Consider the following 26,416-nt stretch of genomic DNA (forward strand, 5'->3'; position numbering starts at 1 on the left):
CATCGTGGTGGTAATATAGCAATACATCGAAGAGAAGAATACGAAAATAAAAGCAAGAAACGAAGCAGAGACTAGGAATACCATGGCCCGCTTTGCTTGTGTCGTGCGCTTTTTGGATGTTTTCTCCCCTTCGAATTGGACAATCCCTTCGGATCCAGCTCAACAACCCTCACCCTTTCCCCGTAACACGCCAATGCGCCGTGACGATGGGTACCGCGAGACAGCAGATCCGCCCACTCAGCAGAAACCGGGCAAGCCTCCTTATGGTGAAACGAAGAGAAAAAAGTAGATATAGGGAAGAAAGTTGAGTGCGTCAAGTCATAAGGTGAAGTGCGTGCAGTGCACAATGCCGCCCGGAGAAAACATGAAGTAGGCCATCGCCCACAGCCCAGACGAATATACCCGTGTGTCAATAAAGTATCGTGCGGATCCCATCATCAATCAAAACGCCATCATCATCATCATCACGCTTTCAGACAGCCCCCCTGAGTCTTTGCTTGCGAGCCAGCCAGTCGCCAAGCATATCATCAAGCCGCTAAGTTACCGCTCTTGTTAGCAAACGCCGTCCACAACGTCACACAGATACAAACCAATGGTAGCAACATACCGTTGTTATCTCGGCAAGCTTCGCATTCTGCTCCCTGAACAAGGAACTGGCAACCGGGTGGTCCGACGGGTCCATGTCGACGTTATTTTTGTCATAGACAAGGACTAGCAGATCACGGACATCGGATCCTGAGTCAAAAAAGGCCCGAAGACTCGCGTCGTCCCACGAAGATCTCGCGGTCGTTGCCGAGCTCATCGAGTCCTTGTGGCCGGGCGTGTTTGCATCCTCGTGCTCGATCAGCTCGGGTGAAGGTGTCGACCTCGGAGAGGTCCGCTCTTCCTCCTGGCTCGAGCTATCCACCATCAAAGGCGGAGGGTTGCCGCTGTTAGTTGGAGATACCTGAACGGGCGATTCCGAAAGCCCCTCCACCAACTGCGCAGCAGGTGTGGCAACAGGGGGGCCACCATGTTCTGTCTGCATGGCTGCCACGGCTAGCTGGGGTTTCTGTTCGGCCCCTGCTGGTAGAGACCGTTGCTGCCGTCCCAGTTCATCCTCGCGGGTAGGCGCCTGCCGGGTTGGTTCTGATGCGACATCTTCATCCGAGTCGAAGTCGTCGAGCTCCACGCGGGCCTTTGCCTGCACGGTCTTCTGAGGACGGGCCTCCCCTCTTGGCGCCTTTAACGATGTGCTCCTGGGCCCTCCGGGAGAAGCATCTCGGTTCAGTCTCTGTTCTCCGGAGCTTCCTTCGGGAGACGCCGCCCTTGGACTGGATTCCACCAGACGCATTGAAGCTGGAGGAACATTTGCCACGTTGTTCACCTTTCCTTCTGACAGGAACGCCTTGATGTCCAGACCGCTCTCTTTGGCACCGTTGGTCTTCCTGGTCGGAGACGGCTCGGTCCGTGGCTGTTGCTTCTGCAACTTGCTTGGGTGTCTTTGCGGGGCCGCCCTTTCGGACGGTGCCTGTGCCTCCTCGTCTTCTATCTCTTTCTCCGGCGCATCCGCATCCATTGACCGCTTGCCCAAAGAATCGTCATCCTCATCTCCTTTCACCTTCTTGTCCTTTCGAGAGAAGAAGCCCCGAATCCCGCCTGTCTTTTTATCCTTATCCTTATCCTTATCCTTCTTCTTTTTCTTATCATCCTTCCCGAGCGCATTGTCTTTATCAAGTCTATCCAAGCTTGGACGTTGTTTCACATCCCTGGAATCGCTCGAGGTACGTGATCCGTCGTCGTCGCGCAGCAAGTTTGGAGTCAGGGTGATCTTCTTGGTTTCAACCGTATCGTCCTTGAAGAACGAGTCTCGAACAATGCCGTCGCTTCTCTTCTTGGGTCCGTCTGATGATTTCACTTCTGTCGTCTCCTCAGAGATCCGCGACGCAGCCTTGCTGGTCACCAGAGACTCAGTGTCGCCGCCATCTTCTTGATCCTTCGCTTCGATTTTGGCTTGTGACCGGGGCTTTAGCGGTTCGACTTTGGCTGATTCGTCTTCAGTCTCAATGTTGTTTGCCGATTCCTGGGACTGCTGCTGCTGCTGCTGCTGTCGTTGTTGTTGTTCCTGTTGCTGCCGTATTGAATTGTCGGCCTCTGCATCTTCTCCATCCGTTGAATAGTCCACGTCAGAGTAGTCGACGTATGTGGGGGCCGCGAATTGAACAGTCTTAGCCTTTCTCCTTTTCATAGCAGATCTTTTTGGTTTGCCCTTTTCAGTTTGATCTGTAAGCATGGACGCAGAAAGCTGCACACCGTCAGCAGAAACTCATCGAGTGAATTATCCTCTCGGCTTACGTCGACGTTTCGGTGCTTGTTCAATCGAGCCAATCTTTCCGTTGGTGTCTCGATATGCTCCGCTGGCAGGTAGCCTGGCATGAAGAGTCAGGATCAATTGCGGCTGGGCATAACAGACTCGGCCAATGCTCACCAATGCTGCTGTCTTTGACAACCCGCACGAGCCACCAGTAGCTGTTGCTATCATCTAGGAGAACCATGGTATCTCCTTTTGTCGCATTGGCCTGGCCTTCAACGGTCGCGACAAATGTATGCAGAGCGTAGACGAACTCGAAATCGATGTCCTCTGTATTTTGTAAGCACTCACCTCCCCATCCAGAGTCAATAAATCTTGAATCGAACACTCCAGCAGAGTCGCCATCATCATCATCACCGTCGTCGTCCTCGTAGTCAGCAGACTCGTAGGGTATAATCAATTCGTCACTCTCTTCTTCCTCGTGTTCACACGAGAGTGGTCGGGGCGCCGGCAATTCTTCTCGGGCGGTAAGGTGCGGTCCCTTCCTCCCATTGCCCGCACGAGCTCCGCGTTTTTCATCCAGACCAAGTCCGTCGTCCTCATAGTCGCCGTTACCCGGCGGAGTGCAAATCTCGGTCGACGTGTGTCCTTTGATTGTACCTTTTACTTCGGACTCACCGAAAAGATGATGATGATGGCGACTTGAAATAGGAACAGAAGGAGACTGTGCACTTTCGAACCATGTCCTCCTCAATGGAAAGTGGTCAGGACTCTCGAGGTATGGAGACGACGACCTCGGGTCGCTAACGCTAGGTGAAGCCAATTGGCTACGCCACGTTGCCAAGTGGGAGGACGGGCCCGGCCTGCTAGAACAGAGATTCGGGAGTGAGAGGGTTGACCCACCATCGGCGATAGAAGGCGAACTTGAAATCCTGTCCATGTCGTCGTCCATGTCGACCTCGGTATCACCGTCCAAATCGCCGTCATCGGCCTCGTGGCCCGAGATGCCCCCATTCTGGGCAATTGCCAGGGCATCTGTCTGGGCGCCGAGTGGCATAATGTTCCCGCTGCCGTTTTGGGTCCCTCCAACAGTCGGGTGGGTGTTTAGCGTCTGCTGCTGAGAGTCGACGGGGTCGCCGTTCCGCGAGACGAGGGGGCTCCGGAGATTCTCCTCGGCGGCTTCTGCTGCTACTTCTCGGATTGTCTCAGCCTGATGTGGAGCGAGTGATCCGTCAAGGGGTGGCCTGTGGTGTCTCTGCGCTGACGGTGCGTCGTGGTTTTGGAGGTCAATGGTGTCTAGGTGAAAGAGCAAGAATCAGAACCGATCCGAAACAAACGTACGGCAGGGGGGCACCGAGGCTGAGGCAGCAAGGGAGAAAGAGGCGTCGGCTTGGGCCTCCCAGCCACAGGGGAACCGGGCCGCAACGGTGCACATCACACAACGAGATACAGTATACAGTTAAAGAGACATACCGGCGCGAATGATCTCTGGCCGAGTCATGGTGAATTGTGCACCTTACACATGAGGCACCCCACAGCGATCTTAAGATGCTTGATGATTCTGCGCTGTGCGTTGTGCCGCAGAGTTTTGCAGGATCGCAGCGAGCGGGAAATGACAAAAACCCCCTGAAGGTTTCCTAGCCGCGGCTGACTAGTCAAGAGAAGGCGAGACACCCCAGTTTTGGGGTCGGAATGTTGTATAAATGCTTGGCGCTGGGTATGAGAAGCATCGAGCTCTGCGAATTATCGCTAATAAATTGCTGATCTTCTCATCCAAGGCTACACTGCTTCGTCTTTGCCGACTGGCGCATGTGGTTGTTTGCTCTGATTTTGCTCAAGCCGCAGTGTGTCTCATGACGACGGAATGAGAACGCAGCGGGGAACGGGAATCTCAGCACGTGTTTCAACAGTGCTGATACCGCTAGAGCCGTGGAAAGTGGCCGTTTTTGTTGATCACTTTTGAAGCGGGGGCTCTTGTTGTGCGAACCCAAAAAGAAGGTTTACCTAGATCTAGGGCGCGTATTGATTGAGCTGAATTTCGACACGGGATTCATCAGGGAAAAGAGCTTTGGGGGGATGAGAGAAAAAAATAAAGGCGGTGCTGGCACTGCTGAGGAGTCGCACTCGTGGATAACGGTGGCTCGAGCACCTCAATGGGAATATTGGACTGTACAGAGCAGCATGCGGGAAAAAAGGACAGAACGACTGTGGGTTCTCCAAGACCTGCTAGGTACTACCGGTGGTTGCTCGAAAAGGAGGTCCACGAAAAGTGAGATCGTGAACCTGAAACACTTGGGCTTGTCAGGGGAGCCAGACTTTTTAGTGGGCCCATCAAAAAAGGTTGCAATCAGATTTGACCAAAAGAGGCATGGTGGAGTTCTGGAGTGCTAAGTTTAAACCATGTCAATGTCCCGTCTAACTGCATACCAATACCTTAAACGCATATCTAATTAGTTATGTAAATATCGAGAAACATTGGCTCCTAACAAGGCCCAAATGTGCGCTCATTCAGTGAGAACCGTGGTGAAGCAGACCCAAAATGTACAACACCTCCGAATGCTTCGATAGTTCGTCTGACATAGTGGGCCTCGTGCGCTGCGGAAGCGGCCTACGATCGCGCTGTCTTGAAAGTATTACGTGCTCGCCAACTGCCGATGAGACAAGCGAAGAGCACATTTCCATAAGAAGAATGAATTACCTAGTGAACAGCACAGCTCGCCTCTGGCGGCTTATAGGCTGATGCCGGCTGGGATGGCAGTTGAAGCAGTTCCCAAGGCACTGAGAAAGACCTGGACAACCTGACCGACGAGATTTGACTCTTCAACGCACCTACACTGAGCGGGTCCTCTGTGGTGGACGGAGTGGAGATGAACAGGCCCATCTTCGTCCAGTGAGTCGGTGACGAGGAGCTGGAGCTTGGCCAGTATGCTGTTCATGGGGTTCGGGCGAATATCTTGGGATCGGATGGTTTGTCCGACGTTCCACGGTAAATGCGGGCATCCTAATGGAGTATTCAATGACGACGCCTACATGTACGGAAAGCTAGCCCGAAAGTCATGTCGGCTGTCGAACCAGCCAAACGTCAACCTGGCAGGGGACCTGATCACAAACACCGTGTGCCGGCTGCTTGGAACGTTGAACGTTCGCTCAACATCAGGGAGTATTGTGGAAAGCCAGCCAACCTGCACGAATCAATCAGTGGTGACGATGGAGCATCAACTCTACTGTACGGGCCCAGCCCTGCCTATATGGTAATGGATAGAGAAGGTATTTGTTGGAAGAGCATCTCAGTCACTGATGACAGGTTATTGACAGGCCACTGTGGTTTTGTCTGCCACTGTCGCAAGTTCCCGGCTGAGTGGGTGGCGTCAAGCCTCCCGAGGCCTTGGGCTGAGGGAAATCTGGAGAAGCTAAGCCTGTTCCCCGCAAGAGATAAGCCTTCGCCAAGCGTTGCCAACTTTGTTGAAGCGCAGCTTGGCAGGTGCCTGGCAGAATGAAAGGAAACGATCTTTCTGCCGCTTTTTCTAAGGAGCAACTTTTAGTAGCATACCTTTACTCAAAGAAAGACATAGAGAGATCAGCTCTGTAGGCCATTGAGCGAGCAGGGAAGACACCCAACCTGAACATGGAGCAAATCGAAACGGCGCTAACGTTACCAAACTAACCTTACGTTAGATCCATGGCAGCGCTGCGCAATTCATGTTGGGAGACTACCAGGGTGGTCTTAGGATTTCGCCAGATCATCCGCCCGGGCCATGAGACGATGAAGAGGACGGGCACTTGACATGAGGAATTGCCAGAAGGAAAGGAGAAATAGCAGCAATGATGTTGGTCGAATGGAGGGGCGGGGCAACATCTCCCCGACTGCCTATCGTAAGGTAGTAAAGGTACGCAGTGAGTTGCCAGCATCTGATTGATATTCCTGGTGGACGCAAGCTCAGGGCTGCCGTAGTCGATGCCGCTAACAGTGAAGGCTGAAGTCGACACTATACGCTGTTGTCTATATGCCCAGGGACTGTTCGAACCAGGTCGTTCGAGAACTCGGCCGTGTCCTATGGATACCTAGCGCGGGCAGCTCTTGACGAAAACCCGCGGAAACCGAGCACATCAGCATCAACATGCCATGTTCTGCAACCCTAGTGTACACCAATGTGGTCAGCAGCACACCACATTGGCGACGGGAGGGGTGGGTGGCCGGCCAATTCGCCAGTCCCGTCGTTCCGCCTCTTCGCTAAAGCTTATTTCCTGCCGCTTGTGGGGATGTTGGATGAATCCAGTGTTAGCGTTACGAACAAACACGTCGTATTATTGTTTCGCCCTCAACTTCTCTGTGATGATTGCAGTGCGGAGCAGGATGGCATAGCCTCAATCACCATGATTGCGGGAAGATAGCCCATTACCCGGACCTTCACGGCGCCTGTATTGTATGTCCGTTAAGCTGCTGTCCCGATTCCATGCGAAAGTTTCAAGCAAGAGGTCAGGCAAACAATGCTGGCCGCACAAGAAAAGGCCAGAGGGAACCGGATCCCAGCGGGGAGATGGGTGTCGGGGTTCCAGTGTTCGATTAAGGCCTCGGAAGGATCACACTGCACTGCTTAGTTATACAGTGCGAATCTTGGGCGCGAACTCGACCGGTTTAACTTGAAAGTTGCCGCGTGAGAGACTCCGAACAAGCGGGTGACATGCGGGCACTTCGCGTCCGCTTGGGTTCTTTCCCCGCGTGGATAGCTGCTGAACAATAAGCGCTAATTAAACATCCATATCGCCTCATTTATTGCCTTGAATCAGAAACTTGCTACATTGGCTCTTTCACAGCTTTACCGGCCGGCATTCGTGTTCGAAATGTTGTCTGAAATTTCATCTCCAAGGCGAAAATGCCAGGCATCAATTACAATGGCGAGAATGGGTGGGTTGATTTAGTAGACCTTGGAGCTGAGTTCTCTGTAGCAAACCATCCCATAACGAGTCAGATCCAAATCCCGCAAGACAGTGCCTCGGACAGTGTCGGCTAACCACGTAAGTTTAGTGGCATTCATACTACTCCGTAGTACCCTCCACTTTAACCTGGTTTCCCGGGGGGTTTGGGAAAGGGTAACCTTCCTTCCCCCGACCATTGATCAGTTGAATTCGACCGCTCAAACAGTTTCGAGACAGTTGTTCCACAGAAACCCAAAGACTCAGGAAAAGGGGAGATCTGGGCGCCAAACAAGCACGCTTGCAGCGCGCACTCCACGTTTTAGGTCAATCTTCCAGAGATTCTTTGCTCGGCGTTCCCGAGGAGAGATCTCCGATCAACTAAGAAATCTCGGCGCCCAGCCTTTGCAAACACGCCATCGCGACGACACATCTTGGCTTGCGCGACCGCGCCCTCTCAATTCACTGCTCCCGTAGCGAAATCCGAACGCCGGCAGCAGTGTCGCGGACGCTTTGCAACCGGGAATAGGTAGTTGCCGGCTCACCGGAGCCTCCGGGCTCTGCTCAACGGCACGTCGCTCCGGGAGGCATCTGACTACGGCGAATGCGACGAATGCAACTTCCATGGCGATTGCCCAATAACTAGAAAGAAGGCGGAACGCCGCCCTCAACACCAGCCAGTCATGGAGGCAAGGCAGCTTTTGGCTGGCCTGACGGCTACCGCCACGGCGGCGGCGCCGACCGGCACGCCGCTACTCGCCGCCAAAGGCCGCAGCTGCGGTACGTTATCCCTTCCAGCAGGCGGAATCCTCTCGATACCCGGCGGAGAAATTGTCACTCTCACTGCTGCGGCCGATTTCAAGCCGGTGTGCACCCCAGTTGCTCCTCCTGCCATTATCGCCAATGGTGGCGGAGGATCAGTCTCAATTGACCACTCAGTCGATGGAGACGATTGGGCCTACTCGGACCGTGGCGACCCGTTTTATGCCTCGACATTTCCCCAGTGCTATGCTCTGGCTGCCACCACGGTTGTGGCATATATGTTGGTCATCATGCTCTTCGCGACGCCACGGTCTTTCCTCGACGGCGGAGTCGTCGTTCTCGGACGGAAAGGCTTCACAAACGGGGGATCCGGCCCCAGCATTGGCGGGCGGCCATGGCTTCAAAAAGTTGCCGCTCTCACCGTTGCTATCTCCCTGACCATTGCGAGCGCCGCTACGTTCCGTGTTGCCGAGGAACAGTACTCACTGGGTTATCAAAACGCGAGGACGCTGCAGATGGAAGTCCTTGGCGGCAACGAACTCAAGATAATTCGCATCATATCCAACACCTTTCTCTGGCTTGCCCAGGCGCAGACGCTAATCCGTCTCTTTCCGCGCCAGCGAGAAAAGGTAATCATCAAGTGGACTGCCTTTGCGTTGATCATCTTGGACGTCATATTCCAATCCCTCAACAGCTTTCAATACCAAGGGCAAACTGCGGCAGGACCTGGATCATTTCAGGATGCAGTCCCGGCTCTGAGCTATCTCTTCGCACTTACCTTAGGCGTCTTGTATGCCGCTTGGGTCATTTACTATTCCCTCACCAAGAAGCGGTATGCGTTCTGGCATCCCCAAATGAAAAATATCTGCCTTATCGCTGCCTTATCACTGCTGTCGATTCTCATTCCCGTCGTCTTTTTTACCCTGGATATATCTAAGCCCGAATTTACTGGATGGGGAGAGTATGTACGATGGGTAGGAGCGGCAGCAGCAAGTGTCGTCGTGTGGGAATGGGTGGAAAGAATAGAGGCCTTGGAACGGGAGGAGAAGAAAGACGGAATCTTAGGGAGGGAAGTATTTGATGGAGACGAGATGCTGGAATTGTCCCCGTCAGATACACATATCAGAAGGAGGAGGAAGGGCAGCGGTGCCGGGGATAAGGAGACGAGCGCCGCATCTCGAAGAGATGATAGCACTAGTGCAGCCCGGAGCGGGAAATGGCCATCTGTCACGTCGATCCGAGACAGGTATAGGTCTCGGGCCGAACCAAGGACGGCGACAAAGCCCACGGACCCGGCCAGCACCCAGTCGTCCAACCATGACAGGATACGATTCTTACAGCCGCCCCTGTGGCCTGCGCGACCGCGCCCGGCGGTCACCCCAGTCAGCCGCACGGATACTGCAAGCGCCGCAAGCACTATTTACGCCGTCCGGTACCATCCGCTTACCGAGACAACGTCTCGTAATACCCCGCCACCCGAGCAGAATAATGTGCCGCTGGATGGGAGTGACAGCTTGGCTTCAAGCCGCTCCAGCGAGGATGGGAGCCCGAGCGAGGCCGGAGACGCGGCTTCACAGATCATTCAGGCAGCCCCAGTGGCTCAAAACTCGGCGGCATCATCGGGCCGGTGGCGCGCACTAACGCAGAGGGTTCCTTTCAGCCGCACCCGCCGCCCCGACGAGGAACGAGCGCTGCCACGTGCCGAAAGTAACGTGTTGCCAGAGGAGAGTAAAAGTGGGTGTGGGAGTGGTAGTGCTGGCGGCGGCGGCGGCGGCGGCGGCGGCAGCAGCAGCAACGGGAGTGGTAAATGGGACCTTCGGGGCCGTTTGGAAGAGTTTGCCGCGTCACAGGCGGAGCGGCTGCGCGAGAAGTTTCGGCCGACCCCCGACACGGATAGCCTGCCGGTTACTGTCATACCTGCGCCGCCGCGCAGAGGCGCCGCGCTTGCCGAGTTGCTCGAAGAGGAGGAACAACTGAGAGCCCAACAGGCTGCTGCTGCCGCCTTAGAGGTCATCACCCCTTCAGCCATGTTGGATCCCCGCCGAAACAGCACGTCAAGAACTCTGTTACCCTCGTCTGTTGGCGATGGTGAAGGTGACTTGTTAACGAGAAATCGAGCGTCAACGACGCAAACGACAGCAGCGGCTGGCTCGACTATTGTGGTGGAGCCGGGGTTGGTAACACTGAGGCCGCAGCTCCGCCCGCTCTCTACCCAGCTATTAACGCAAACGCAGGCACAGCCAACAATCACCGTTCGTTCTGCTCCGCCCGGCGCCGGTGGGCCAGCTTTCTTCTCATGATATGGCGCTTGCATGTTATTGTCACCCATGTAATCTCTTGGACATCTAAACCAGTGTGGGAGCGAGTACGTGGACTATTCTTTAAGCATACTAGTACTATTACAAGAGGCATGTGTCTTTCCCTGGAGCCTGCCGGTACATGATTTTGCGGGAGGATTTGAAAGCTAGACTACATTCAGATCTGGCCAGGCGAGGCAGGTTTCACGAAAAGCCATGTGGGATTGAGTAAGGTGTTCTTGAGGTTGCGCATATACCATCTTGTACGGTTGTTCTCATAAGGAAGGAGTTTCGGCTTTGAAGAGGAGATTCCCCTGGACGGCTTCCTTGCTTTGGGAAAGCAGATGTTGTTATAACTGTGGATACGGACTATGCTATCAGTGTGATCTCCTGATCCTCTAAGTGATTGAGTACATCTCATTCTTCTTATCTGATCTTCGTATGGGTTATGGATCTGTTACGACGCTACGTTTACGGTATGAATTATGAACATTCGCCGGGAGTGTCTTGTCAGTCTCTCCTAGCGGTATAAGAAGATAGGACTGGAAGTGCCACAGCACAAGTCGGGCGTCGCTTCCACAATCTTCTCAGTAGGGTATTGTTGTACAATGGAAAGAGGACTGCCAGTGGCAAGAGTCTGCTTCAGACACTGCTCCTCGAAGTGTCTCTGAGAACGCGCCTTCCTCTGTACGCTATGTTAAGCTCTTCACTTCCCTGGAAAGACAGAGAAGCCAAAGGTCCAACCTTCCCAAGGCGATCAACAACATCTCATTGGCTTTAACCACAGTACGTAAAGTTAAGACAAGAATCAACCACAGCCCTGCCTGGTAACTGAACACCCTTGAGATCTTTGATTCGATTTTTAGTATTTTGGCTTGTACAAGTACATACAATACACGTTAACGGTACGAAGGTACTAGAGTGGTCATGTTACTGGTGTCTGTCATGTTGAATTTCCTGGCCTCGAAGTGTGGCTGGAGTGCACAGTTTCTCGACATCTTGCGCGTGAGTCGCGATGCCCTTTGGAGGGGCGATCAGGGGTTCAATGTGGGTCAGCATGGGTTCCGGGTGCTGTGGGGACCTGGAACTGGGGAGTACCAGGGTCCAACAGGAGCCGGCGCCGAGAAGACGGAAATTGATTCATGAATTCGGCTGCCGCGGCCTTCATGCTTTTAAAAATGCCCTCTGCACAGCTTTCCCTTGAGACGGCTGTGGGCTTGCGAATTTTTGTTGCAACAGTCAGCACAAGCTGATTGCTCCCCTTATTCACAGTCTTCAAGCCATTCTCTTTCTGTGTCGAAGGGAATATTCGACAACGACTACGCCTCGGCGATTCAGGGGTTCTCACGAGTCACGGTCTCATTTGCTCGTTTCCGGATCACGTTTTGCGACGCGCGACCCTCCGCCGTCTCTAATACCGACATTTACTTTGCGCTTTCCCTAGCAAGGTCATTGCGCAGTTGCAAGGGAAGGGAAGAAGCCGGAAGAGTAGATAAAGAGAACAGGGTGTGGAAGAAGGCGAAAGGAAAAACTTGGAAACCAAAATGTCGCGCGGTTCCGAACCTTTCCCGCCGCTTCCCACGGCCGCAGAACATCAATCGCGATCGGGGGCCGACGCACACGCGCCCCGCCGGCGCAGGAAGTCCACTGCACTGGGAAGCGAGTTGCGGGTCGGCGATACTGGTGCGCCCGCCCTCGCCACAAGCTTTGCCCATCTCAATGGCACAGTAAAGGTAGGCTCGCCTCCCGAGAAGCCATGCGCGACCAGGTTGCTGAGTGCAGCAGGAGCCGACAACCCCCGGGACACCCTCGAAGCGTTCCTCGAAGCGTCGCAAAGCCCGCTCCGCTCTGCGGCATATCAGGCATATTGCCGTCAAGCACACCTGGGTGGTGCCATTGGCCATCCTTTCTGTGTTCCTGTCCCTGTATGCCATCAACCCGACCGAGAGCAACCCGGTTCACCACTTCATCTTCCTCTCGTACAAACTTCCCGTATCGAGCCCGGATGAGCTGCCCCAGTATGGCAAGGGTATCTGGGATGTCGCCCTCGTGGCCTTCTACACCGTCGTGCTGTTGTTTGCGCGCGAGTTTATCATGCAGGAGTTCTTGCGGCCGCTGGCGCGCTGTGTCGGGCTCAAGTCACAAGCCAAGCAGGCTCGCTACATGGAGCAGATATACACGGCGATTTACCTTAGTGTTGTAATCCCCGCCGGCCTGTATGTCATGAGCCGCACCCCCATGTGGTACTTCAACACGCGCGGCATGTACGAGAACTTTCCTCACAAGACACATGACGCGCTCTTCAAGTTCTACTACCTCTTCCAGGCTGCCTACTGGGCCCAGCAGTCCGTGGTTCTAGTGCTCGGCATGGAAAAGCCGCGCAAGGATTTTAAAGAGCTCTGCTGCCACCACGTCGTCAGCTTGGCCCTCATCGGCTTGAGCTACCGTTTCCACTTTACATATATGGGCCTGCCCGTTTATATCACTCACGATATTAGCGACTTCTTTCTAGCCGTACGTTCACCCCTTTCCTCGGCCTTCGAAGGGTTCTGCTAACCTCCTCCCCCAATGCAGACCTCTAAAGCTCTCAATTACGTCGACCACGCGCTCATGGGTCCCTACTACTTCACCTTTATGTGTGTGTGGATCTATACTCGGCACTACCTCAATCTGCGCATCATCTACAGCCTTTTCACCGAGTTCAAGACGGTCGGTCCCTACGAGCTCAATTGGGAAACCGAGCAGTACAAATGCGACATCTCCTTCGTCATCACTTTGATCCTGCTCAGCTCACTGCAGGCTCTCAACCTCTTTTGGCTCTTTTTCGTCTTACGGATCGCCTACCGCTTTGTCGTGCACAATGTCGCAAAGGACGACCGAAGTGATGCCGAAGAATCCGAGCTTGAAGACGACACGGCCAATGGCAAGCCCAAAGTCGCCGCTGTCGCTGTCGCCAACGGCTCTGCCAAGAAGAGCTCGCGGTGAAGCGATCAAGCGGATTGCACACGCTGCTCGTTTCTCCCTCCCGGGGCGAGGCGTCGTTTTTTACACGGTTCTGTAATATATTTGGTGTCCTAGACGAGACGGGCTCATTGTTTGAGGAGAAGCCTTCGGAGGTGATAAAGCCCTTTCCCTTTTCGTTTTTGGCATCGCTGCACGGAATTTCGAGGCCAAGCAGGCGACCAAGCGGCCATGAAGCATGTATCGGGGCGTTGGTCGAGGAGATATGTCCGGTTTTCTTCTTACATTTTCCACATGGCTTTGGAGCATCGTCTGTCAACGCATATGCTGTCACTCGCTGGGATTTTTCACGAAGAATTTACGCTCGCTTTGGTCTTGGTCGGGTGTAGAAACGGTGTTGGGTCATAATGAAAAGCAATGTACAATGGCTTGATTAGGGATGAAATGGGGCGGCAGCACTCGGGGAGTTTGTTCTTGTCCATCGGGCGGGCCGCTGAGATGGATGGAGACTGGGACGGCGTCGGAGAAATGCAACGGCTTCAATGCTGTGGGAAACGACGCCTTATTCCGGCCAAGTCGAGATGACAGGTTGAGGGGAAAGGGGCCAGACTCTCCCGGTACTTCCCATCTGTGCTACTGGTATGGCTCGGATCTGGGAAGTGTGGAGGCCAGATGCAAGGAGCATTCCATTTAGGAATCTCGAGCGCAGCTCCACCACCGGCGGCGGTATGTGAAGGAAAGGGGGCGCATAGAAGCTGGAGTTATAACCTATGGCACTCGGATTTCGGAACATAATACTCTGAATAGGACCTCTAATAATACAATTACTAATAGAGAGACGGGGGAGAGCAATAAACAAACGTGCTAAGTAGGGGTACAATGGGGAGGGAATGTGCGGTGGTTTGCTTGTGATGGGTCCCAAGGAGTCTTCCTTTTCAGTGTTTCTTAAGCAACAGCCTTCTGCTTCTCCTCTGCCGGGTAGTACGTACGTCGTTTTCACCCATGCTGGGTTCCAGACTCCCCGTTTCCTCACTTTACACGTTCTTCTATCCTGGGTCCAAAACGGAGGTGGGCATTGCTATGAGGTGAATTTGCTAGCCAGCGAGCCCTCCGAACAGCCCGGACAGACAATACGGACAACGACACACATCGCATACTCACTGCTCAGGAAACAACAAAGGGACAAAATCAATGGACAGCTCAGGTCACAAATATTTCTTATTTTCACTCTTCTTCCCTAGCGACAACGGGGGTCACCTACCCCATTCCCACCTTGCCAGGGGCGCAAACGACCCGTCAACTCCTCCTCCCAACTGCAAACCCCTTCCCGAGACCTGACCCTCAATATGCTCCTCCCTACCCACCACCTTCTTGCTCACACGGTAGTACCAGAGGAGGGAAAAGGAGACACAGCAAACAGAGGGAAAACCTTGACACAAACCCAGCAAACCGATCCAGGGATAAATACGAATAATAAACCCCGTGCTCCATTAGCACCATGATCATTCCTGCCCCCAACCCCAGGTTTGTACCCCCCGACCCAACCCATCCCCCTTCCCCAACCGTAGAACAACACGAGAGGAATAAAAAACCAACGCCGCCCCATGCTGGGAATCATGGATTATTCATTCATCTCATCATTACCTTGCCGAATTGCAAAGGTTTGCAAAGAAGAAAAAATCGGGGATCTGTCTTTAAGACCCGACAGCAAAAAAAGACAAGACAGAAGGAAAGGGTTGGACAGACAAAGCGAAGCAATGCACGACAAGACAAATTGTGGGTTAGGAGGTGACTAAGTGAGAGGGGAAAGGGGGATGCAAAATTAACGGAGCCGTGTATATAATTAACAGAGAGGTTTGCCGACGGACGGCAAGACGTTATTGGTGTTGAAGTCGTGTCGGTTGGTTATGTTGGTTGATGAATACTTATTAGACTGGCTCGTATGTCGTGCATTAACTCGTAACCCTCGATTTGACTTGTATCGTGCGTTGCATCACATGCCCGAGGAACCCGCTTTTTCATGGTAAATTGCAAGCCACATCTATTTCCGTTGCGGTCGCGGTTGTATCGCGAGAGTCGGCGGGATTAAAGTGGAGGCCATATTTGGTTGCCTCGCTGGGTGGTTGACGGGAATTATTGGTGGTGGCGATAAGGTATGTGGGATCGACCCCCCTTGGAATCTCCATCTATGCCGCCGACATCATATCCACTGCCCTCTGGGTATTAATCTAGTTAGGAAACCTGGCTTGCGGTCCGGTTGAGACTAAGGCGATATATGCGTGTCCGTTGAACGGCCCGCAGAAGACTGTGACGGAAACGAGTAAAGCAAAGGTCGCCGGACATTATCCGGCCGCTCGGCATGCCCCAAAATGTCGCGGTGACGGTGTGCATCGCACCCGTCGTCTTGGAAGGTGCCTTCGGAGCCAGAGTGGCTAGAGTTGGACGAAATCGACGCGGTTTCGTGCCCATCGAGCTTCTGCCGAGGAGTCACCTGCCCGCTAGGCAGGATAGTCGACGACCGCATGCTGCTGTATCCAAGCGATAGCTCGTCGCTCCGCGAGATATTCGCTTGACTCAGCAACTTCTTGGCTTTCCGTGTGGCGTGGCGTGCCTGCTCGGCTGCCCGCTCAGCGTCGCAGTGCTTCTCCCACATGGAGGCGTAGCGGCCATTGAGAGCGAGAAGCTCCTGGTGCGTGCCCCTCTCGACCACGGTTCCGGCATGCAGAACAATGATCTGGTCGGCATGTGTGATCGTGGACAAACGGTGACTGCCAATATAGGTTAGCACGAGGATCCGCAAGGCTCAGCTGACACTAGGGTGTACTTTGGTCTACACTTACGCGATGATCAACAGGGTACGGCCCTGTCCAAAATTGCCACTGATCAGCTTGGACTGGATCTTCTGTTCGGTCTCCCCGTCCAGTGCTGACGTTGCCTCGTCCAACATGATGATCTTCGGCCTCTTCAAGATGGTGCGTGCGATTGCCACGCGCTGCTTCTCGCCTCCACTCAGCCGCAGGCCGCGCTCGCCTACTTTCGTGTTGTAGCCGTCCGGGAAACTCATGATGCGGTCGTGAATGGCAGCTGCACGGCACGCATCAAACACATCCTCATCACTGGCCTCCGGATTGGCGTATTTGAGGTTGTACATCAGCGTCTCGTTGAATAGGATGGTATCCTGAGGGACCACGCCGATAAAGCGGCGAACCGAATCGATTGTCACGTCCTTCACGTCCCTGCCGTCAATTTCGATGCTCCCTTCCTGGCAGTTGTAGTACCGGAACATGAGACGGAACACGGTGGACTTGCCCCCACCAGACTCTCCCACAAAGGCGGTGGTGGTGCCAGGCTTGCACTCGAACGACAGGTCGTGCAGTGCGGGTTTCCGGTTGTCGTAGGCGAAGCCGACGTTGTTCCACTTGATGTGGCCGCTGCATTCCGGCAGGGGTTGCACACCAGGTCTATCCACGACGGTGGGCCGAATTTTGAAGAGCTCGAGCAGCCTCTCGCCCGAAATCATGGCCTGTTGTACTGTCCGGTAGAAGGTGCCAAAGAAGTTGAGCGGTCCCTGCAGCTGGCCTAGGTATGTGATGAGCAGCACGAAGTCACCGAGATCCCTCTGCCCCTGCCAGACCTGGAAGCCGCACGTCAGCAAGGCGACAAGCATGCCCAACATGAATACGACCGATTGGCACACGTTCATGTTGTTGATGCCCCACGTGACTTTGGCCTCAGCCGCCTGGAAATTCTTGATGGCCTGGCGGTAACGGTCAAACTCGTACTTCTCGGCATTGAAGTACTTGACCGTCTCGTACGATGTGATTGAGTCGTTCTTGACTGCTTCCTCCTCGCGGTCCGCGTTGACCATGTCGCGACGCTGGTCGGCTCTAGTGGCAGCCATGCGGATGGTCAGGTAGAGGTAGTAGAAGGTGATGACAGAGACGAAGAGGGAGTACATGGGCCCGAATTGGACGTAGAAGAAGATGATGGCGACCATGAGGTCGATTAGCATCGGCACCACCTGGAACGTGACCTGCTCCAGAAACTGGTTGATCGAGGCGCCCTTGTTGAGCGCCGAAAGCACCTCGCCAGTGCGCTTGCCCAGATGGAAATCTAGTGAAAGAGAATGCACATGCTCAAAAGCCGCCGTGGTCAAGGCGCGATACGTGTGCTGCGAGACGGGTATCCAGAGGATGGATCGGAGAGAGCCTAGAAGGCCAGAGGGTCCCTGCAGCAACTTATACAAGATCAGGAGTCCCAACTGGGTCCACGGCTGGGCGTCGGTGTCGCCTTTGTGCGCAAGGATGTCTGTCACGGCTTTCATCTGGGCGGGCACCAGGATGTTGACAACACGCTGCATGACGACAAGGATGAAGCATAGCAGCACCACGCCCTGAAGTTTGAGAGAGTCACCCGGCCAGAGGTACGGGAAGAAGACTGAATACCCACGGCAGTATTCATACCACGTCTTGTGAGGTAGCTTCTCAGGTCTGTAAAAGGCCGCCTCCTCGTCCGGCTGCTGGCAGCCCCGGCCAGAGTCACTGGAGGTCCCGTTTGTCCCGCCATAGTCCGTGCCTCGCCTCGCATGGCCATTTGTGTGACCACGATAGTCCCCGTGCCCGCCGAGCAGCGGACTCGCCTCGTCCGAATCTGACCGTTGGGCCTCCTCGTCCTTGAAACGGCGTTCTTCCTGTTGCTTCCTGCGAGCAGCCACACAATAGAGGCATATCAGAAACGCGATGAGACAGATGCGGATGGCCGCAATGCCCAGGTCGATGGCGTCCCACGAGTCGAGACTCGACTCAGCCTCAAAAGCAACCGCTGTTCTGCCATTTGCCGTATCGTAGCCCCCGTCGATTGTATTGATCAAGGCAAGCAGAATAATCAACTCGCCAGCGAGGCCGAGGGTCCAGAATATTTGGTGAACGATGGACGGACTCTGAGAGCCCTCCCAGAGCGTAATGAGGATGTAAATGTATAAAAACAGCGATCCGGCAACGTAGACCTTGGGCCGCTCATCAGTTGGACAATTCCAGGATTATGCGGCCGGCGCTGACGGGACCAGGGCGGGGCACAACTCACGACTCGCTCCTCACCGCACCACCAAGCGTTTTCGAAACCGGAACGCCGGATGGACTGAAGGGCATGAGCAGCAATTGCTGCGCCATTGGCGACGAACGACAAAACAACCGCGGCTGTCAGGTATTGGACAACGGTCTTGGAGCAACCAGTGCGACCAACGCTGTCAGTATGTGACGATGCCGTCTGCCCCCGCTTCCTCTTGGTGACAGGCAGCGGCTTGCCCCCGGGACCCGTGGCCGTGGGAACAACCAGCTCTTCCTCGGTATTAGACGAGACGATGCTGTGGACAGCGGCCGAGAGTATGAAGGCTAGGAGGAGCACGACGGGGTAGAGAAGCTGTGCCGTTTGCAGGATCGACTGGGCGAGAGGGGCCGGGCCACTCTCTTCGAGCGGCGTGTCCATGCTGTGGCCTGATGGCGGGAGAGCGGTGTGTTAGAGATACGAGGGCGACGGTAGGGAGGAGGAGGAGCAGGAGAGGGGAAAAGAAGAGGAGAAGGCGAAGAATGACTGCTGCAAGCAGCACTGCATTCTGGGTCCTCCCGAGGTAGGTGACGGAGGGGTAGGTTGTTGTTTGTTGGTGCTCGCAATGGCAGCAGCAAGCGTGGCGGTGGTGAGGATCGCGGTGGAGGTGGAGGTGGATGGAGTTCAGAGGTTGTGGAAACATACGGGGCTTGTTACGATGGGGCGACGAGGCAATGCCGGCAGCTCATGGCCTTTACGAGCTGTGGCGGCAAATGGAGGGAGCTGGAAAGTGGTTTTGACAAAAGTCAGCATGCCGAACGTTCAATGGTGAATGGCCGAGATGGCCCAGTCGAACCATGATGGGGATGCAATGGTGGGGAAGGATAGGATCGGGGGTGTGCGCAGCTGACGAGGTTGGTTCAACTAGAACAACTTGGCTGTGGCTTTTCGCCACTGGACAGCGGGTCGCGACGGTCCCCTAGATCGCAGATGACCTTTGCTACTGACCTCTTTTGCAGAGCTCTCGAGATCTACAAAAAGGGCTCGATCAAGCTGTTGGCTCACGCAGCTCAGGTGCTGGTTGATCTCTTGGGCCAGTTCTTTTCGGCCGGGGCTTCAGTGTGTGTAACCTGCCGTCACCGAGCGCCGATCCAAGCCGATGATTTGGAGGAGGCGGGAACTTGAGGCGCAACAACAAAACCTCAGCTCCAAAAATACCTGGAAGAAGGGTCCAGAACAACTAAAACGAGCGTGATGGATGAGAAGTTCGTTAAGTGAGTCTGAAGAGGAAGTCAAGCTTCCAGACGGTTAACAGCGGGGTCTCCCATGTATTATCTCCTCTCTCTCTGCCCTTTGCTGTATAACGCGGCTAAAGGTCAAAGTCGGTAAGGCAAAGGTCGGATCCAATTGGAATTCTGTATTGGAGCGCTAGTGTACTGCGGTACCTCCGTACTTTGCCAGCCCTTCGCTAGACAAGCACCCTGGGGCACAAGCATTGATCTGATGGAGGGGCTTGCAGGGAAGCCCTGCTAAACGTTCTGGCCAACCAAAGGGCGGCCATTCATGGGCTGTTCTAGGGTGTTGGCCCAGAACCCCGGCTACCCACTTTCCTGTTTTATACTGCTCACAGACGGGTTCGCGGTGTCGCACGAGCCCACGACCCAACTCTGCCTCTTTTCTGGAATGACATTTCGAGACGGTAGATGCATATGCCGCGAAGACGGTGCTTGTCTTTTGCGCCCTCCCACCCCTCTCGAGACGGCATCCCTCTTGAAATGCGGAGAATATCTGAGACCGCAACGGCCACAAGGGCAGAGACCGTGGCAGTGCAGTGCTGGGACCGCCCAGTAACGCAGGAAATTGGGATCCTGGGAATCACCGCTTGGATGTCCTGTGACTGCTGTCCCTATCGACGAGGCAGCAGGGAGCGGGAAGGAGCCCGGATGATCGTCTTGATCACCAAAGCTAATAAGCCCAGGAGCGTTGCCGTCCGATATTGGCCTTCGCACGGGCGGATTCGGCAGGAAGAGTGACCCTTCTCTTTCCAAAAAGAAACAGCACGGGAACAGTGACGGGAAGGGTATCCGGGCGGACCGGTTCTTAGGGAGGCCCGCCGGCCACTTGCTCATTCTTGTAGGATAATACTCAACCTACGGGCCCGTACAGTACGGGGCTTCCGGCATCGCAGGCTGCGACTAGCCACAGGCAAGCTCGAAGCTCGCAGCTGCCAGCAGGCCAACAGGGGAGAGACGCACAGCCCGCAGCGGAGACATCAGAGACGCAGCAGTTCCGTGGAAAATGCAGGTTTGTCTTCTGCGGACTGGAAGGTCGGGTGTTCTCGACGACGAGGGGCAAGCGGGTACCTATGTTAGCACTGCGAATACCTGCCTGGCGCACGCACTAACACCACCCGGGCCATTCCTCTGGGCCCCGAGGTCTCTTCACCGCCTTGCGAGGTTGAGAAGTGATTGCAGCAGCTGGCTGCATGCAGACGCACGCACGCATACAATTTTCCACAAAAAGTTATTTCTTTCGGTGTTCTCTAGTCCGGGGTCTCGAGGCTCCGTGCCGTTAGTCGTTGCCCGCCGGTCACGGCGGAGCGTGCTGGAATACTGGTAGTGGGATCTGGAGTGCGTTGTCAGCTCATTGTAAGCTGAGACAGCTGGAAGCTCTGGGATGGCTGGGCGCCGATTTGCTGCCCCAGCTGCTGCAGCTGCCTTGAAAGAGACCCAACATGGACCCCGTTTAATCTGTATGTACTCGCACCAACCCAGCGAATGTGCAACAACGGTGCAGTTCGGATGGTTTGGGCAACACCAACATGGTGTCGAGAGACGTACGAAGCCTAATAACGATGTAGCTGCTTGTGAGTGGAGCGGAGAGATTATCCGCAATGGCTGGGCGTTAGTTAGCCAGCCCAGCTGCAGGAGAGAGGACGACACGATGTATGTATGGAGAGGGGCGTGTAAGGTCTGGGGTGTGAGGTGAGCTGCCAGCAAGTGCCCGAAGGAAGCGCCCGGAAGCGCTCCGGATCACTCCTCTATCATCTGCGTGCAGGCGGGAAGTGAGATGTGACACTGGACGCGGCATCAACCAGTCCTCGGGCATCGAGGCTGTTTCTTGGTCGGGAGAGGGAGAACCTGAAGGGAGAGGTTAGGTTCCATCGTCGCCGCTAATGATAGAGACAATGGACTCGGAGCATGTGTGAATATGAGGCAAGCGACCAGCCTTCAAAATAGACGAGGCATTGCGGTTTTGTAACAGCGGTCCCTGAAGCAATTTTCATTTATTCGTCCCAGACTTCCCAGGAGTCCAGGGACCGGAGAGGGAAAATCGGAGCAGCCCGCCTTCGTCTTATCGCCAGATCCGGCAGCCGTCAGGGGATGCGAGCATCGTTCTCAGCCAGCATTGTTCCCCATCCGTCAACTCTCGGCCAGCCCGATCTCCCTTTGCTTGGCGGGGCTCGGAAGGTTTCGTTGCATCTGAGAATTTTCACGTCATCGGCAGCCGCCCCTCCCCCCAGGTCTTGAAGGTACGGCGCCTTTTTGGCGGAAGTGTGCCAAAACCCAAAACCACAAAAATTTTTATTCGCCCACACCCGGGTAGGCTTTGGGAAGCCTACGGTTTTGCAGTATAACTGCAATAAATGAATTTAGCCACTGTCAACTGGATGCAATTGAGCTTAACTGACTACTCATCTAGTGGATTAGCAGTTGGCTTACTGGGTGGCCTTCTTCCTCCCTTATCCTGGCCGTACTATACTGGCTATCATTGCCAGCATTCTGTTGAAGTCCTCTATGATATTCTTTCCACTTATTCAACTAGTGTAACCTATCTATGATGATTTGGGGTCTATGTTCCCAAGGATCTTGGTAGTGAAGTCGTAGGGCCGCGCGTGATCGCGGGCATATGTAAGTGCTCGAAGAGCTGATTCCTTAGGTGGAAGGCTGCGCTGTAGGCTTGGGAGGCGCATAGCGACGAAGGCAACGTGAGTCGAAGGTGCATGTGACTGGGCACGCGGATAAGGAATTGCTTGGCCACGTGTGGCTGACTGGGTCGAAGTGGGCGACTGGGCTGTCGAATTGGCCAGGGCAGTCGAATTCGCTGAATTGGCTGAATTGCCTAGAAAACGCGATTCCTGGGCACTTGGCGAATTCGCTTCAATTTGCTCGCAGGGCGTACAAGCCACAGAACTACCACAATTGCCAGCCACCTCTAGGGAGCTTAAATCGCTAGGAACGCTCTCACTACCCGAGCTCGATTGGAAGCCATTTGAAGAGTAGCGAAAAACACTATACAATCGAGTGTAATTGAGTGGGAACTAGGAAGTAGGTTGTAAGGTGGAAAAGAAGGCTGGGTGTGGCGGGAAATTCTTAATTGGATTTAAATAGAATTAACGGGGTAGGGTTTCCTGCCTCGGCGTGAGCCTAGTAAAAAGATTTGTGGTTTTGAGGTTTTGGCACACTTCCGCCAAACAGGCGCCGTATGAACGCCTTTTTCCCCACACCCACCGGCATCTCCCTTTCAGAAACCAAACCCGGGGCAACGGGAAGCGATGCCACGACAACGCACATTCAAGCTCGCTTCCTTGGAGCCAGAGCTTCACCGACACGGCAACAATGCATGGTAAATGCAGAGCCAAGTCGACCGGTCAAGAAGTGAGGGGTCACAAGGAGCCCGAGCACCCTTTTTTCCAGTTGAGACTTCTTTCTGATCGTTGTCGGCAATTCTGAAAGTTAGGGAAATACGGGGGACTAATATTAGCTTTTTTGGCGCACGGTATATGGAGGCGGCGACGGGATGTCGAGAACCGTCTAGCGCAACACGCCGTGACACCTACCTACCTTACCTATGTACGTCGGCTCCAGAATTGAAACTGTCAATCTCAACGTTGTCGTACAGGTACAGGACATGGTGCAACTCGACAACGTGGGCCTTGGCTGCACAGCAGGCCGCTGAAGACGCGCCCGGGATCTGTCAAGTCCCGTGCTAGAGTCATGAGGAAGAGCTGCGTAACGGCGTTACAGCGTATAACAGCAGAGACAGCGCAGAGAAGGGAGATCTTCAGAGAGGATGAATAAGGTAAATATTCGACAGTGACAGAGAAGGAAGGATCCGGCTTCTCCAGCTTTTCCCGATTCGCTATATTACCTATAATGTTACTTTGTACCCCATTAGCATTTTCATTTCCAAAGTATCGGGCTGCAACTGCATTCCCCCGGTCTTCTGCGCCGGCAACCGCGCCCCTTTGCCGCACCCGAGGACGGCGACCCGTTCGTTTGCCGTTCGCCGACGGCACATCGCGGGCATGTGCCGTAATCCGTCAGCGAAGCTGCATTGCATCTAGTGTCTCTATCCCTTACCTAGCTGCAAGAGAACCCTTGACTGTTCTGGCCCTGGTCTGACCCCCTTTACGGTGCAAGTCGATTCCGTGACGATCTTCCTTTTATTTTCTTTTATTTTTCTATCAACTTGATCTTTTTACACTAGATATGGAGTCAAATATGGAAAGCTGACTACCTAGGAAAGAAGAACCTAGAAACCAAGGCAGTATCTACGGGTATGAACTACGGTATGATCTGCCTAGGTAGACAGTGCCTCGGGGGTCCCTTCTCTTACCACAGTAGCTCCTGCCTTACTACCTTGAATAGAATCCTCGAGAAGTCGGGCAACTTGGGCTGCCGCCACAGCATGCCGCAGCACGCACGTCATGCCAACCGTGGCACGGTTCCCTCGATGGATCTGGGGTAGTAACGCCCTCGAAGCCAACCGTCGAGGATCCCCCGCATTGTGCAGGCGTCTCCCCATGAGGCACATGACGGGGAAGGAGCACCAGGTCCGGTATCTGTACCCGTTCCGAATTTTCTTTGTGACTCGCCTGTGTGCATCCCTGGGCAATTTCTTCCATCTCCTTAGCCAACGATTTCTTCTGATGTACCACGCTGGTTTCGAGTCACGAAACTATTCTCGGCGTGTACACGGCAGAATCACTTGGGAATACGGGGTTTTCTGGCCGAGCCCCTCCGGATTTGTGGTCCATTTCACAAAGTGCTAGGCCTTATTTCTCTTTTCGAGCAGCTCAAGCAGTCGTTTCTGGCTGAGGCACATCCATGATGTCCCCAAAAGTGAAGCAAATCGTTCAATTCCTGACGGCCCTCTGAGGGCATCCATCCCATCTATGCTTGAAGTTGAATAAAAAGCAAAACAGGCGTCTCTCCTCTGCCCATAACTGGGCGCCAAACACCCAATGCCTCCCTTCCAAGGAGGAAGAAAACCAGAAACAAGGATAAAAAAAGCAAAACCAAAAATAGGCTGAAGCCGCCAGACTACTGCCGGCGTCTGCGCTTCTGCTCCAGCTCCCTCTCCCTCTCCTCACGGATCCGGCGGATCCAAGCCTCCCTCTCGGCGTCGTCTTCGACGGCCCACTGGTAGGCCGCAAAGTCGGCCGCAATTTCCTCCTGTACGGGGGGAAGAGATTGGTCAGCAAGTGCACCAAAGGAGGAGACGGCGTTGTTGAGGGGCGTTCTCTTGTTTTGCTTACCTGAGTGAGGCAGCGGGACCGGTCGCGCTGGCGCTCGCGCTCCTCGGCGTCACGGGGTGGAACGTTCTTTTTGGCTGACTGTTAGCTTTTCGAATGGAGTTTCTGGATTGAAAGAAACTTACGGCCAGTCTCGGAACATCACGAATGGCGTCGTAACGCCAGTCGTTGGGGATCAAGATGGGCGCCACGGTCGCCGACGGGCTGATGGCGGCTTCGTCTAATCCATTTAGGTTGGTCAAGTTCTTTTGTTTGCTCTTCTGCTCTGGGAGAGAAATGGAGGCTCTATCTTCTTTGAGGGTTTTATCTGCTCTCATTTTTTTACTCACCTTGGGGGACGGGCGACGAAGCCGGCGACGGAGAGGGGGAACGGGAGCGAGAGTTGGCACCGCCGTCGTTGTTGTTGGCGGCCGTCATCAAGAGGTTGGTGAGCAGGCTCACACGGCGCTGCTCGCTGGCGGGCGGGACGGGGATCCGCTCGAAGGTCATGGGCGGCTGCGGCGGCCAGATGGCAACGCGAGTGCGGCCATCGGGAAGGGGAGCGGGGGCACCGTTGGCGCGGACGGGAACAGCTGGGGCCAGAACAGGGGCGGCAGCAGGGGCGACAGCGGCAGCGTCATCGCCAGGGAAGCGGTCGATTGTGGCGGTCACCGTTTCCGTGGCCATGGTCGTGGTGGTGGTTACGGACGCGACGATGGTGGTGGTGGTTGTGGTGATGATGATGCCGTCGTCGTCGACGACGCGGCCCGGGTTGGGGTAATGACCCCCGACACGATCGTCGCCAGCCGGATGAGACATACTTATTGTTGTCTAATTTGAAGAAGATGAGGAGGGGCAGAAAGAGGGACGGTTGGTGATGGATTTGATATGGTTGCGTGTGCTGCTGCTGTGGCTCTGGATGCAGTGAAGAAAGGAAGAAGTGATGGTTGACGGTCACTTTTGGTGATGAGAGTGTGAAGCTTCGGAGGGTTAGTTTGATTTCCGGAAGGAGCCGGCGACGACGAGGTGTGCTCCGCCGGTCTGAATAGAACTTCGGCCACGGGCAAGCCGCGCGGCTGCCGTGGTCCGGCGTTGAGTGCCGCCGTGAGGAGTTGCCTCTTCCGGCCGCTTCCGGCTCCGCTCCGCTCGGCACGACCATTATTGCAGGACCTACGGGGACGACGAATGGAAACTCAAGGGGATCATACGGTGACGAAACGCCTTGCACAATGGACAGGAGGAGTATGTCTTTTAGCCTTCAGGAGAACAATCAGTTACGAAGTAGGTTGATCCTATTGACAGCTGGATGCGTGGAATCAGGGGCTATCTATCTCTAAAGGAATAAACAAACAACAAAGCGCAGCAGCCTTCAGGGGTTTCGGAAGGGGTGCACATAGAGTTCCTTTTTCTTAAGCCTCCCACAATCCTGAGGACTCCCCGAGCTGTGTCATATGGCAAAACAGGCTTATTCTTCAATGCAGGCATATTCCAACTCGACAGGATGAAGTCGACGATAGTCATCTACGTGTACTAAGCGGTAAATGGTAAGGAAGTCCATAACCCCAGTGCTGTGAAGCGCATCAGGGTAGTACCCAAGCCACTTAGAAAGTGCCACAGCAGCTTGGCTTGTCG

General features: G+C 54.6%; 5 protein-coding genes across 5 annotated transcripts; 2 read left to right on the forward strand and 3 right to left on the reverse strand.

The window, feature by feature from the left end:
- Positions 1-472: 472 nt before the first annotated feature.
- Positions 473-3,791, reverse strand: N656DRAFT_795983 (uncharacterized protein; the record flags this gene model as incomplete). The annotated part of the gene is made up of 5 exons (XM_064817480.1): positions 473-535; positions 608-2,284; positions 2,335-2,408; positions 2,468-3,586; positions 3,764-3,791. The coding sequence occupies 5 exons, from the start codon at positions 3,789-3,791 to the stop codon at positions 473-475; spliced, it is 2,961 nt and encodes a 986-aa protein (XP_064672877.1).
- Positions 3,792-7,887: 4,096 nt separating this feature from the next.
- On the forward strand, positions 7,888-11,044 carry N656DRAFT_787839 (PalH-domain-containing protein; the record flags this gene model as incomplete). The annotated part of the gene is made up of 3 exons (XM_064816644.1): positions 7,888-8,927; positions 8,961-10,019; positions 10,990-11,044. 3 exons carry the CDS (start codon positions 7,888-7,890, stop codon positions 11,042-11,044), a joined length of 2,154 nt encoding a protein of 717 aa, XP_064672878.1.
- A 763-nt stretch (positions 11,045-11,807) lies between these two features.
- N656DRAFT_703786 (longevity assurance proteins LAG1/LAC1) lies at positions 11,808-13,248 on the forward strand (the record flags this gene model as incomplete). Its single annotated transcript, XM_064811123.1, has 3 exons — positions 11,808-11,996; positions 12,046-12,777; positions 12,838-13,248. The coding sequence occupies 3 exons, from the start codon at positions 11,808-11,810 to the stop codon at positions 13,246-13,248; spliced, it is 1,332 nt and encodes a 443-aa protein (XP_064672879.1).
- Positions 13,249-15,487: 2,239 nt separating this feature from the next.
- On the reverse strand, positions 15,488-18,708 carry N656DRAFT_704389 (uncharacterized protein; the record flags this gene model as incomplete). Its single annotated transcript, XM_064811174.1, has 3 exons — positions 15,488-15,992; positions 16,065-18,229; positions 18,307-18,708. The coding sequence occupies 3 exons, from the start codon at positions 18,706-18,708 to the stop codon at positions 15,488-15,490; spliced, it is 3,072 nt and encodes a 1,023-aa protein (XP_064672880.1).
- A 5,885-nt stretch (positions 18,709-24,593) lies between these two features.
- Positions 24,594-25,603, reverse strand: N656DRAFT_843088 (uncharacterized protein; the record flags this gene model as incomplete). The annotated part of the gene is made up of 4 exons (XM_064819072.1): positions 24,594-24,725; positions 24,809-24,874; positions 24,931-25,070; positions 25,135-25,603. 4 exons carry the CDS (start codon positions 25,601-25,603, stop codon positions 24,594-24,596), a joined length of 807 nt encoding a protein of 268 aa, XP_064672881.1.
- Positions 25,604-26,416: the final 813 nt, after the last annotated feature.

The sequence above is a fragment of the Canariomyces notabilis genome, assembly GCF_033297395.1.
Source record: "Canariomyces notabilis strain CBS 508.74 unplaced genomic scaffold N656scaffold_4, whole genome shotgun sequence".
Taxonomy (NCBI): Eukaryota; Fungi; Ascomycota; class Sordariomycetes; order Sordariales; family Chaetomiaceae; genus Canariomyces; species Canariomyces notabilis.